The sequence below is a fragment of the Herpailurus yagouaroundi genome, unplaced genomic scaffold (assembly GCF_014898765.1).
Source record: "Herpailurus yagouaroundi ecotype Mexico unplaced genomic scaffold, PumYag 77, whole genome shotgun sequence".
Taxonomy (NCBI): domain Eukaryota; kingdom Metazoa; phylum Chordata; class Mammalia; order Carnivora; family Felidae; genus Herpailurus; species Herpailurus yagouaroundi.
This window is the reverse complement of record NW_024412388.1, coordinates 41548495-41561969: the sequence shown is the minus strand read 5'-3', so window position 1 is coordinate 41561969 and position 13475 is coordinate 41548495. Positions and strand designations below refer to the sequence as shown.

The 13475-nt window shown below is 39.5% G+C and overlaps 1 protein-coding gene across 8 annotated transcripts in view; it reads right to left on the bottom strand.

Annotated features, from left to right (window-relative positions):
- OSBPL9 (oxysterol binding protein like 9) overlaps positions 1-13205 on the bottom strand; it is a 194087-nt gene extending 180882 nt beyond the window's left edge. For 6 of the 8 annotated variants that reach the window (XM_040470213.1, XM_040470216.1, XM_040470214.1 and 3 more), the window contains exon 1: positions 13075-13205. In XM_040470213.1, coding sequence (XP_040326147.1) covers positions 13075-13185 — 111 coding nt within the window. In that variant the 5' untranslated portion in view covers positions 13186-13205. The remainder of the gene's footprint in view (positions 1-13074) is intronic. The other 2 variants (XM_040470219.1, XM_040470221.1) reach the window with 1 other exon arrangement.
- Between the last annotated feature and the right edge of the window lie 270 nt (positions 13206-13475).

Below are 13475 nucleotides of genomic sequence, written 5' to 3'. Positions count from 1 at the left end.
CTAAGAAACTCAACAGAAGACCAGGGGGAGGAAGGGGGGGGGGGGAGTTACAGAGAGGGAAGGAGGTAAAAAACCATAAGAGACTTTTAAATACTGAGAACAAACTGAAGATTGATGGGGGTGGGAGGGAGGGGAAAGTGGGTGATGGGCATTGAAGAGGGCACCTTGTTAGGATGAGCACTGGGTGTTGTGTGGAAACCAATCTGACAATAAATTTTATATAAAAAATGTCAATGTTATCATATAATAAAATCATGTGATTTATAATTTTTCATTTGTTAATGAATTATATTAAAAATTTCTTGGGGCACCTGGGTGGCACAGTCGGTTAAGCGTCTGACTTCAGCCAGGTCACGATCTCGCAGTCCGTGAGTTCGAGCCCCGCGTCGGGCTCTGGGCTGATGGCTCAGAGCCTGGAGCCTGTTTCCGATTCTGTGTCTCCCTCTCTCTCTGCCCCTCCCCCGTTCATGCTCTGTCTCTCTCTGTCCCAAAAATAAATAAACGTTGAAAAAAAAATTTAAAAATTTCTTGACGATAAAAAAAAATTAAGTGTGAAGAAGTACCTATGGGGTTTAGCAACAAAGCTATCACTGGAGACCTTTGCTAGGATTTTCAGTAAAATCTGGAGGTAAAGACTGCTGCAGAGTAAATATAAGATGGATAAAGAGATACAACGTAGAAACTTTCCACAGGTTTGAGAGGTTAGGATGTATTTCCAGGGAGACACAGCATTAGAAGAGACATTTTTCTACTTGAGAGAAATATGACCATGTCAATTTGTTAATAAAAAAGTCAGTAGGTCCTAAAGTTCAGATGGAAATTTCAAGAACCCAAAACAGACAAAACAATCTTAAAAAAAAAAAAAAGCTGAAAGTCATACTTCCCAATTTCAAAACTTATTACAAAGCTATAAATAACAATTGAGAGTCACCTGGGTGGTTCAGTTAACTAAGTATCCAACTCTTGATTTCAACTCAGATCATGATCTCACAGTTTGTGGGTTCAAGCCCCGAGTTGGTCTCCGTGCTGACAATGTGGAGGCTACTTGGGATTCTCTTTCTCTTCCTCTCTCTCTGCCCCTCCTCCGTTCATGGGTGCATACCCTCTCTCTCAAAAAAATAAGTAAACTTTTTAAAAATTAAAAAAAACCGAAAGCTATAATAATTGAAACAGTGTGACACTGATATAAGGACAGACATAAAGATAAATGGAGTAGAACTGTGAGTTCAGAAATAAAACTGCATGCTTATGGTCAATTGATTTTCAACACGGTGACAAGAAAAAAAAAAGTCTTTTCAATAATTGGTGTTATTATATGGATATCCATACACAAAAGAATAAAAAAATTAAAAAGAATATAAAATCTAAGAAAAGAATATGACTCTTAGCTGACACCATATACAAAAATTAATTCAAAATGAATAAGAGCTTAAACTATAAAACTCTTAGAAGAACACAGGTATAAACCTTTGTGACCTTAGATTAAGCAACGGGTTTGGTTTTTTGGTTTTTTTTTTAGGTAGGCTCCGCACCCAACGTGGGGCTTGAACTCAACCCTGAGATTGAGAGTTGTGCTCTACCAACAGAGCAAGCCAGGCACCTCTAAGCAATGGTTTCTTGTCACCAAAAGCACAAGCAACAAAAGTTAAAGCTAAATTAGACATAATCAAATTTAAAAATTTTGTGCTTCAGAGAATGCCATCAAGAAAAAAAAAAAGGAGAAAATATTTGCAAATAATGTATGTAATAAGGGACTTGTATCTAGAATACATTAAAAAAAAGTCTTACAACTTAAAAAAGACAAGTAACACAATCTAAAAATTAGCAAAGGATCTGAATAGATATTTCTCTAGAAAAGATATACAAATGGTCAATAAGCATATGAAAAGATGTTCAACATCAATAGCCATCAGAGAAACACAAATGAAAACCTTAATATATATACTACTTTACACTCACTTAGGATGGCTATAACCAAAATGACAGATAATGACAATATTGGCAAGGATATAGAGAAACTGGAACCCTTATACCTCTGGTGGGAATGTAAAATGGTGTTGCTGCTTTAAAAAACAGACTGGCAATTCCTCATAAGGTTAAACATAGAGTCATCATATGACCTAGCAATTCCACTCTTATATATCTAAGAGAAATAAAAACATATGTCCACACCAAAACTTATGTATACAAATGTTCATAGTAGCATGAATCACAGTAGCCAAAAAAAGTGGAAACAACTCAAATACCTATTAACTGATGAATGGATAAATACAATTGTTTAATACTCATACAACAGACTATTCAGCAGTAAAACGTACTGATATGTGCTATAATATAGATGAATCTTGAAAACTAAATGAAAGAAGCCATGTTAGAATTATTTAAGGAATAGTTTTATACTAGGATTCTAGTAAAGGAAATGTACAAAATAGGCAAATCTATAGGACCAAAAATAGATTAGTGGTTGCCTAGGCTGGGGTGAAATACTGGTACGAATATAATGGAAACAGCATTTATTTGGGAAGTGATGAAAATTTTCTAAAATTGACTGTGGAAATGGTTACACAATTCTATGAATATATTAAAAACCATTTACCTGTATCCTTCAAATAGATGGTATGTGTGTTACTACCCCAGTAAAACTGTTACACACACACACACACACACACACACCACACACAGAACAAAAAGCAACAGGCAACCCAAAGATTTACTCAAAATTTCCACATGAAATTGTTACAACACAGATTTTTTTTATGTTTTTAACATTTATTTATTTTTGAGAGAGAGAGAGCACATGCGAGAGAACGCATGGGGGAGGGACAGAGAAAGAGGGAGACACAGAATCTGAAGTAGGATCCAGGCTCTGAGCTGTCAGCACAGAGCCAGATACAGACAGGGCTTGAACTCGCACCTTGAGATCATGACCTGAGCCGAAGTCGAATGCTTAACCCACTGAGCCACCCAGGCGCCCCAACAACAAAGATGTTTAATTGTCGTATTGCAAAATAAATATTCTTAAAAATAAACCACAAAAGCAGCCCTGGGTGGCTTCAGTGGCTTACGTGTCTGACTCTTGATTTTGGCTCAGGTCATGCATAATCTCATGATTCATGAGACTGAGGCTACTCAATCTCAATACACAAGCACTGTATTGACAGCACAGAGACTGCTTGGGATTCTCTCTCTCTCTCCCTCTCCCTCTGCTAGTACTCACTCTTTCTCAAATAAATAAATAAACTGGAGCGCCTGGGTAGCTCAGTCAGTTAAGCACCCGACTTTGGCTCAGGTCATGATCTCCCTGTTGGTGGGTTTGGGCCCTACATTGGGCTCTGAGCTGTCAGCACAGAGCCTGGAGCCTGCTTTGGATTCAGTGTCTCCCTCTCTATCTGCCCCTCCCCACTCTCACTCTCTCAAAAAATGAATAAACATTAAAAAAAAAAAAAAGTAAATTAAAAAATAAATAAATAAATTTAGAAAAAGAAAAAAGAGAAATCACAAAAGTCCATACATAAAAAGGAAGTTGAAGTTACATGAGAGAAAGGGAGTAGAGAAAAAGCAGATGAAGGAGAAAATCTACAGACTGAGGTCCTATGAAAATTTGTGAGCAGACTGAAATCAGAACACCCAAGGATTACCTCTTCCACTCAGATGGGGACAGATGCAGGCAAGGGTTGGCAGGAAAGCAGGTAGAGTAACAAGGTAGTTACATGGGTACACGATGTTGAAAGTATTCCCACTAAATGTATTCCATTGTCTCGGAAGCATGGGACCTTCTCTGAATAATGGAGGAAAGAGAAGGGTTGAGAGAATGTAGAGACATCTGGCAGAGTGACAAAGCAAACATTCACCCAATATTTTATCCACCCGCCTGTGCTATAGCAGTAATGCTAAAATAAAATGCAAGAAATGAAATGAGTAGACAATCTTAGCATGAAGGCTTAATGTGAACAAAACTCCAGGAAACAAAATCAACTTTCATAATAATCTTAACATTGTCATGTGAATGAATACCTCAAAACACTTCCCTTGAATATAATTCCATTTGTATGATTCCATGTACCTTGTAAACTTAACTTTTGCAAAAAAAAAAAAAAAAAAAAAGTAAATTCTCTTTTTTTAAGGAACTAGTCTATGAAGAGAATCCTTCATGATAAAGTGAGAAGGAAAATAAATAAGTGGACTGGCCATTTGTTTGCCTTTCTCTATAAGCAATAAAAGGAATTAAATTATTAATCTAAATCACTTGTGTACTGTTCTACCTTTGATTGGAATTATGTAATTATTTGAAAATCTAACCCTATCACAATTGCCACATACAGGAGTGGCATGTTTGAGAACAACTCTATTTTCTGTCCTTCCACAAATTATTACCATCAACAAAACTGCTTACAACAGAAGCAAGAGCTGACTGCTTGTCTGATGGAACAAACTAAGCACAAGATCCACACATTTCTACAGGCTCTAGATAATTAAACAAAAGCCACTGTTGTTGATACAAGGCTTTACATAAAGCATGAAAACGTACATATTTGCTATTAGTACAATCTGCAAAATTTACAAGGCTGTGTAAAAAACAATTCCAAAACAGCCTTCTGAATCTCATCTCTAAGCCAAGTTTTAAGGGCCCTGGACATTACATTCACTACAACAACAATGTGCCACAGTGTTAAGGCTTGAAGATTACAATGCTCAGTACTGCCATTGAAGAGTTTACAAACTTGTACAGATAAAGAATGTACTCTAGATACGACTAGCTAATGATAACAAATGTGAAATGATTAAATCCCCAAAGAATTAAATGAGCAAGTTTCAAGGGTATTAAAACAGGGAAAAAAATCAAGGCTGAGTAGAGTATTCAAGAAAGCAAAAGATATAAAATTTCCATATACTTCTTCACACTGATACCACTTACCATTTTATGAGCTTCTTTGTTTTCTTTTCAGGACATTTAGATTAAATACAATTTTTGTTCTGTTCCTTTTATTTATTTTACTATTGTTTTAAGTTTATCTCTTTTGAGAGAGAGAGAGCCAGCAGGATAGGGGCAGAGAGAGAATCCCAAGCAGGTTCTGTACTGTCAGTACAGACTTTGACATGGGGCTAGAACCCATGAACCGTGAGATCATGACCCGAGCTGAAACCAAGAGTCAGACATTTAACCACTGAGCCACCCAGGCGCCCCTTGTTCCTTTTACAATTCAAAAGCTACTTTATTAGTTTTGGATTTCTAATACATACCATTTAAGCTTAATAAAAACTGTCAAGAACAGTTTATTTAGAAAAGTATAAATTCACTTTTGTTTGATGGGAGTGGTGCTGGTATCTTCCTATGAGAATCTGACACTACCTCTTCTACATCTTTGCAGGAAAAACACATATTCTTAAGCTTTTCAAAATTTTGATCATCCTCCAAAACAATGCTAAGGACTGCCGAATAACACCTGAGTGTGTTTCAACTACCAGTGGTTCTGAAATGCAAAATCATTATGAGTCTCTTCCAGGCAGCAAGTAATAGCAAAGAACACATGATTTTTCTAATGATTCTTTTTGCAAATAATACCTTGGGTGGCTCTGGTAACTTACTAATTCATTGTTTCTAACTTTCTCTCCAAAATGTTATAAAAACAATGCAAATCAAGAAAGAGTTAAACATTTTGGGGTAATGATGAAACAAATTATATTTTATAATCCCAACTAGTTTCTCAAACAATCTGATTAACCTTTAATGTGTCTCTAGCTATTCCTTTTTCCAGGTCCCAAGGCCACTGATCGATCTAAAGCTTTACTATACTTCTTAAGTCCTCACTGTACCCTCATTTTTAATATGGACCTTGATTCCTGTCTCCACAACATTTAAGCCAACCCCTATCGTAGAAGCCCTCCCCCTCAATTCCATATTCCTCTCTGCCTCTTTCAAAATGAAGTATCTTGAGTAATGCGCACTCACTTTTTCTATTTCTTATACCTTATTTACTCTTTAAACCACTCCAATCGGCCTTCCTTCCACAACTACCACCCCACAGAAACTGCTCTCACTAAGGGCATCTGTATGTCCAAATTGATCAATTCAATGGATATTTTTAGACTTCACCTATTCAATCCTCTCAACCACATTTAAGCCAACTCACGATTCCCACTTTGACTGCCAGTGTTCTGATTTTTCTTGTATCTCTAGCTGTCCCTTGTCACTTTCCTATTACAGTTTTTTTTTTTTTCTCTGCCAATCCCTTGAATGTGATTGTGACTTAAAAATCTGTCCACAGGAGCACCTGGGTGGTTCAGTCAGGTAAGCAGCCGACTTTGGCTCAGGTCATGATCTCACGGTTTGTGGGTTCAAGCTCCGCGTCAGGCTCTGTGCTGACAGCTCAGAGCTTGGAGCCTGCTTCAGATTCTGTGTCTCCCTCTCTCTCTGCCCCCCCCCCCCTCGGGCTGGCGGTCTCTCTCTCTCTCTCTCTCTCTCAAAAATAAACATTAAAAAATAATTTTTTTTAAATCTGGCCACAAATTCTTTGATACTCGTTTCAAAAGGTAGAGCCTAATTGCCCTCCCCATGCCTGTAATTCCCATCCCATGAGTGTGAGCTAAACTGTAGGATTCATTTCTAATGAATAAAATAAGGCAGAATTCTCAGACTAAGACATAAAAGGCACTGCAGCTCCTTGTTGCTTTTACTTTGATCATTCCCTCTGAGTGAAACCATAAAGCCTGTCATGATGACACTAGTCTAGTCTGGAGAGGCTAACTGGTGATGAACTGAGGCCACCTTCTAACAGCCAGTAAGGACTGAGGCCTTCTGCCAACTGATGTGAGAGTGAGTCATCCTGGAAGCAGATCCTCCAGCTCCCATCAAGCCATTCACAGGACTACAATCCCAGCCAACGTCTTGACTGCAACTTTTTGAGACCCTGAGCCAGAGCCCCACAGCTAAGTCACTCCCAAAGTACTGGGCCACAGAAACTATGATAATATTTGTCAGTTTAAATTGCTAAGTTTTGGGGTAATTTGTTACAAAGCAATAGAGAACTAATCCAATGGTGTCTCTCAGCATCCTATTTATTTATTCTCACTCACTCTCTCAATTCTCCATGTATAAAGCTAATATAGATCTGTAACCCAGATTTTTTCCTAAATTCCATACTATTGGACATCTTTACGTCAATTTCAACATGCCCTAAAGCAATCTTTCCCCGAACCTGTTTGTCTTCCCTATCATCATTCATCCATGTGAAACCAAAAACTTGGATTTCATCAGACAACTCCTGCAATTTTGTTCACATCCAATCACTAAGTCCTGTCAATATGACCCGATTATTTCTCTGTAATGACAGTATTCTTTAAAAAATACAAATTTCACCTATACCTACTGATCAATTTTGTTTATTTATATTTGAGAGAGAAAGAGAAAGAGACAGAGCACGAGCTGGGGAGGGGCAGAGAGATGGAGACAGAATCTGAAGCAGGCTCCAAGCTGTGAGCTGTCAGCACAGAGTCCAACGCGGGGCTCCAACTCATGAGCAGTGAGATCATGACCTGGGCAGAAGTCAGATGCTTAACCGACTGAGCCACCCAGGCACCCCCCTACTGACCAATTTTAAAATCATAAAGACAATCAGACATCATGTGCCACTTGATATAATATGTTCCACCTATGAAGAATTCTCACCCAAAAGAAAAAAAAATGGATCTGATTAAGCTTCTAGCTCTAATTATCAGTTTATACAGTTCCTGTATTACAGGAAATACAGACAACAAAGGAACATGTTTAAACATACCACAGAACATTGCCAGTGAAATCCAGAATGTAGAAAACTCTGCAGAATAAATGATCTGGTTTCTTCAACAAATAAGTGGCAAAGAAAAAAAAGAGGGAAGGAGGACCTATAAACTAAAAGAGAGATGCAATTTTATGTGTGGATCTTATTCAGAATCCTGACTCAAACCTACTGGTGAGGGAGAGATGCTTGAGACAACCAAGGAAACTGAACATGACTGGATATCTGATATTAGTAAATTATTATTTTGGCTTTTTTTTAAATTTTTTTTAATGTTTATTTATTTTTGAGACAGAGAGAGACACAGCATGAGCAGGGAAGGGGCAGAGAGAGAGGGAGACACGGAATGTGAAGCAGGCTCCAGGCTCTGAGCTGTCAGCACAGAGCCCGACGCGGGGCTCGAACTCACCAACTGTGAGATCGTGACCTCAGCCGAAGTCGGACGCTTAACCGACTGAGCCACCCAGGAGCCCCTATTTTGGCTTTTTTAATGTTTATTTATTTTGAAAGAGAATGGCGGAGGAGCAGAGAGAGAGGGAGAAAGAGAGAATCCCAAGCAGGCTCCACACTTGTCAGTGCAGAGCCCAACTCAGGGCTCAAACTCACAAACCGTGAGGTCATGACCTGAGATGAAAGAAAGGCTTAACCAACTGAGCCACCCAGGCACATGTTAGTATTATTCAGTTTTAATAATGCTATTGTGATAACATTTCTTTAAAAGAGAGAGACCTTAACTTTTAGTAGAACATCTAAAATATTCACAAATGAAATGACATACAGTCTATCTGGGATCTACTTTAAAATAATCCAATGGGGGGTGGGGGCGCCTGGGGTGGCTCAGTTGGTTGCACGGTTGATTCTTCATTTCAGGTCAGATTATGATCCCAGGGTTGTGGGAGCATGAAGCCTGCTTAAGATTCTCTCTCTCCCTCTGTCCCTCTCCCCCACTCATAGGCTCTCTCTCTCTCTAAAATATTAAATAAAATAAAATAAAATAAAATAAAATAAAATAAAATAAAATAAAATAAAATAATCCAATGGGGAAGAAAGGGTGGTGGAAATATTAACAAAACTAAATTGGCCATATGTTGATAACTGTACATGCTGGATGACAGGAATCCATTTTACTATCATCTTTTATGTATTTTTTTAAATTTTTTTAACATTTATTTTTGAGAGACAGAGAGAGAGCACAAGAGGGTGAGGTGCAGAGAGAGAAGGAGACACAGAATCTGAAGCAGGCTCCAGGCTCTGAGCTGTCAGTGCAGAGCACGACGTGGGGCTCAAATCCATGAACCGTGAGATCATGACCTGAGCTGAAGCCAGATGCTTAACCGACTGCCCCTATAATAAAAGTTTTTCTGTAATAAAAAGTGCTCACAACACTTAAATGACTTTCCACTGCCCTGGGGGTAAAGTTCAAAATCCTTAGCATGGTTTACCATGAAGGCTAAGAAAGCATTTCATTATCTAGCCCCTGCCTCCCTCTCCAGCTCATGTCACTGCTGTCCATCTCACAGACCAAACTCTAGAACTCTCAAACTCCTTACTCTTGTCTGCTCCAAAAACATTTATTCCATCTCAAGCAGTTCTCTCTCTCTGCTCACATGGCTAGCCTCTACTCATTCAGGTCACAGCAAACCTTTTCTAACCCTTTAAGACTGAGTCAAGCAACCTACCTACATAGCCCCCAAACATCCTATGTCCCCTATCATAGCTCTTACTTGCTGTATCCCCCAGTAGATTCTATGTATCATGAAACCATGGATTATTTCCATTTTATTTACCATTTTAACGCCTCTGCCTAGCATACTGCCTGGCACACAGTAGGTTCTCAATAAACATATGATAAATTCACAAAAGACATGACTTTCACTTTCTAACCTTCCAACTCCTCACTTATCTATAACTCCCTCAATTTTTCTTCCTTTCTCAGCTTCTTTTGTGATCATGATTCACATAAATTGTTGGCTGTTCACAGTGTTCCCAAATTTATACCTTAGCCCTTTCTGGGTATCTCATCCAATAAAAATACATAATAATAATTTATATGCTATAATTTTACAGATCTACATCTCCAGGCCTGATCTATGGCTCCAAATGCCTTCTGCACTCAATCTCCTGTTATCTCCCTTACACATCTTTACACTAGAGCTGCTCAGAAATTCTCAGTGTCTTCTTAATGCACCTTTATGTTCTCAAGTTTCCCATTTTGTGCATATTTCCCCTTGCCTGAAATGCCCTTCTTCTTTTCTTCCTTTATCCTGTAAATCTCAGCTCAAATGTCTCCCTCACCTTTTCTAGGCAATGTTCCCACAGCACTCTATTCTTATTTCCATTGTAGAATTTATCATATTGTTTTGAAATTTATCGTATTTTTTTGAAATTATGTTTAGGTGTCTGCTGCTGGATTGTAAGTTTCTAGGTAGAAGGACTCTCTCACCTTCTGTATCTCCATCATATACACTACAATCCCTATTAATTGCTTACTGAATGAACTGCATTATATTGTTTCTAATAATTAAGATACTGAACTAGAGCTGAAAGGACTGCCTAAATCTACTTTCCTAAAAGAGATAATCAGTTTCTCTGTTCCTGTATTGGACAGAGCAACACTATATGAAGTTCTTCTTCAAAAACAGAAAATTCACAGATTATGAAAATAAAAGAAAGGTAAAGTAAAAAGACCATCCATTCCCAGAGAACAATAGGTCTAGGTCTAGACCCAGGCCCAGAGAAAAAGATTCAGACTGAGGTGAAATTTAGGTAAATCTATTCAGTCCATGGCAATCCCAGTGACTCTAACCCAACACTGAGATTATCCCAATAATCAATTTTCAGTACAGGACAACTCTAAACCAATGCCAATCTACTTTAGTTCAGGGTTTTCATGGCCACCTTGGAACAGATCTCCAACCATAGAGCCAGACCAGAGCCTAAATGATTCTGGAAACAAGGAACAGAGTGACTTGCTATTTATCACTCTGCTTAAAAGGCTATGTAACTAATTCAGATACTCTTCCTGGAAGATGCAGCTCCAAGTTATCAGCCACATGCACTAAACTGTACCTTCTAATCCTCCCAAATCCTAATGTACTAAAACAATGTCCAAGTGTATAGAAGTCATTGACAACATTCAACGTGTCTCCTACTTAGTCTTTAAGTGATTACCTATCCCCTTCCCATCTTTGCTGGACCTCCTCTAATTTGGGATTAGGTATCATTTTATTTTCCCAAGATCATTTTACTTTATACTTCTCTGCTGTTTCTCTACAAGCAAATGTTTTAACACCAAAGAACCAGAAAGGGAGGGGGGGAGCCTTCTAAAATATCTATTAGTAAGAAATATGATACCTCCTTCAGCTGGCAATGATGACGTTTTAGAGTGTGGTCTCAGAAGGGAGAAATTAAGTGGCAGGCAGGGGAGTATATGGAAAAAAAGAAAAGTGTGTTTAGCCAGTAAGGCAAGGATCTATCAAGGTATTCAAAAACTAAAAGGGCAGGGAGGCAGTAAAGGATACATTAAAGGAAGAAAAACAGGAAGAAGGAAGGTTCTGTCTGGGCTAAGCGTTCCTAAGAACCCTAGCTAGGGCTCCAGTACAGCCCTAGAATTTAGACCAATACAATAGGATTTGTAGAGTTAACTTAATTCCATAGTGCCACTTATTGAAATTACCTTGAATAGGCTAGAAAGGTCCATGGGATTTTCTGATTATCACATCTACTGAAACCCAACAATACTTTACATGCATCTAAGCCATGGGATTTCATTATCCCAGAATTTTCAGTATATAATGTTCAGTTCCCTCACTTTCATGGCTACCTAAAGATAATCTTGAATGATGGGTTTAAATCTCATTCAGGTTTGGTCTTTTTCTCCCTTTAAAAAAGTATATAGAGCAAGGAAGTTGATAGTTAAAGGATGCTGAAAGTTATATTTTTTTTACTTCTGCAGACTTGCCTTTAGTAACTTACAGCTTGCACTTTTCTCCTCCCTGAGGTGAAAGTGAAGTGCAGTGAAAATAGTCAGAAAGCCAAGAAATTTGTAATCCTGATTACACCACTTACTGCTAGCTTTGTGATCTTGAGCAAATAACTTAAAAGCCTGGAGCCTCAGATTCCAGAACTGTAAAATACCTACCTTGCATAGTTACTGTGAGTAAAATGAATTAAGGGAATCACTAAACTAGAATATAAGCTCCAGAGGAAAAAAAAATGGTGAATATCCACATGTGTCCACACACACCTAGTCCAAAGCAGTAATAATTAATATATAGTGGGAGTTCAATAAATATTTTTAAATGAAAAATAAATACTAATGTCCCCACTTCTCACATTAACCCTTCCTCTATAATGATATTTTTTCTTTTATTACTTTCTGAAGATTTCAAAGGATTCTATTTTGTCCTTTTAAGTGGTTTCCTCCCTTTCATTGGCTATTATTAACTATACACCATTCAAAGACAGTAACTTTGGAAGTAATTTCTCTAATACCACCCACCTTCCGTTTCTAATGCTGTAGGTGTAGAAGGGATAGACAGATTCGTGGCAATTCGTGCACTTGCCCATGGGCACTGATCCGCGTTTAACGACAGTGAAGCCCTGAACTCAGCCCTCCCCAGAGTACAACTTTCAGGACACACCGCACTAGCCATTCTCTTCGTTAACAGGCTCCTGTATTTGAAGTCCTTGGCTTCAAAAGTTAAGGTGTCGGTTAGGCTCGCCTCTCACAGAATAGAAGTGTGCATCCCATGAAAGAAACACTCAATTTGGGCAGACAGGAGGAATTTCGGCTTCGGGTTGCGGCAGAGCCAGTTACCTTAGGACCTGGCTAAGCTTGTCTGAGCGCTGCTCCGAGAAGGCAGAGCTCTTTAATCCCTGGAAGGAAGCTAAGGGGCGCGGCCGTCTACAGGCCCTGGAGGGGCCAATGTCAAGTTCATGACAATGTGGGGAGAACCTCGTGGACTGCGCGACCCGACACTTTAAATCATGGCTATGATTACCCTCACTCATCTATATCTGCGCTGGATCCCACCACAGATTAATACCAGACCCTAAAAAAGGAACGCGGCTCGCCCCTAACCCATAAATCAGACAGCCACTGCCAGCTTATTGGCTGCGCCAGCATCTTCTTCACCCTCATTGGCTATCCTGGACGTAAAACCTTCCCCCACGAGGGAACCCTCTCGTACGGCGGCACCCCCAGTTTAGCAACCTTTACCCGGCTACCAAAAAGCCCGTCCCCCCTCAGAGATAGCGACCGCCGAGGCACTCGGAGCTTTGCCCCCCGAGGTCTCACCGTGTAATAGGAGAGCAACCCTGCATTGTAGTCCAGCACAAACCAACGGTACTGCCAGCCCTTCATCACGTTAGTCCATTTACTCAGCGGCCCTTCCATGATGGACGCCATCTTGGGAGCCGCCAATGACAACAAACGGCCTGACGTCACTCGCCTATAAGGAATTCACCATGCGGGGGCGGGGCCGCCGCGGGAAGGGGAGGGATCAGGCGGGGCCGGGGCGGGGCCAGCTGGTGCTTCTTGTCGTAAACTGCCCACCCACACCCCCAGCTATCAACTTCAAACAAGCTTTTTGGGGGCGCCTATTGTGTGCAGGACTCGGTGCCAGGGATGTGAGAAGTATAATCCTGAATACCGCTAAGACTATTTGTTAACATAAATAATTTTATTACCCATTATGA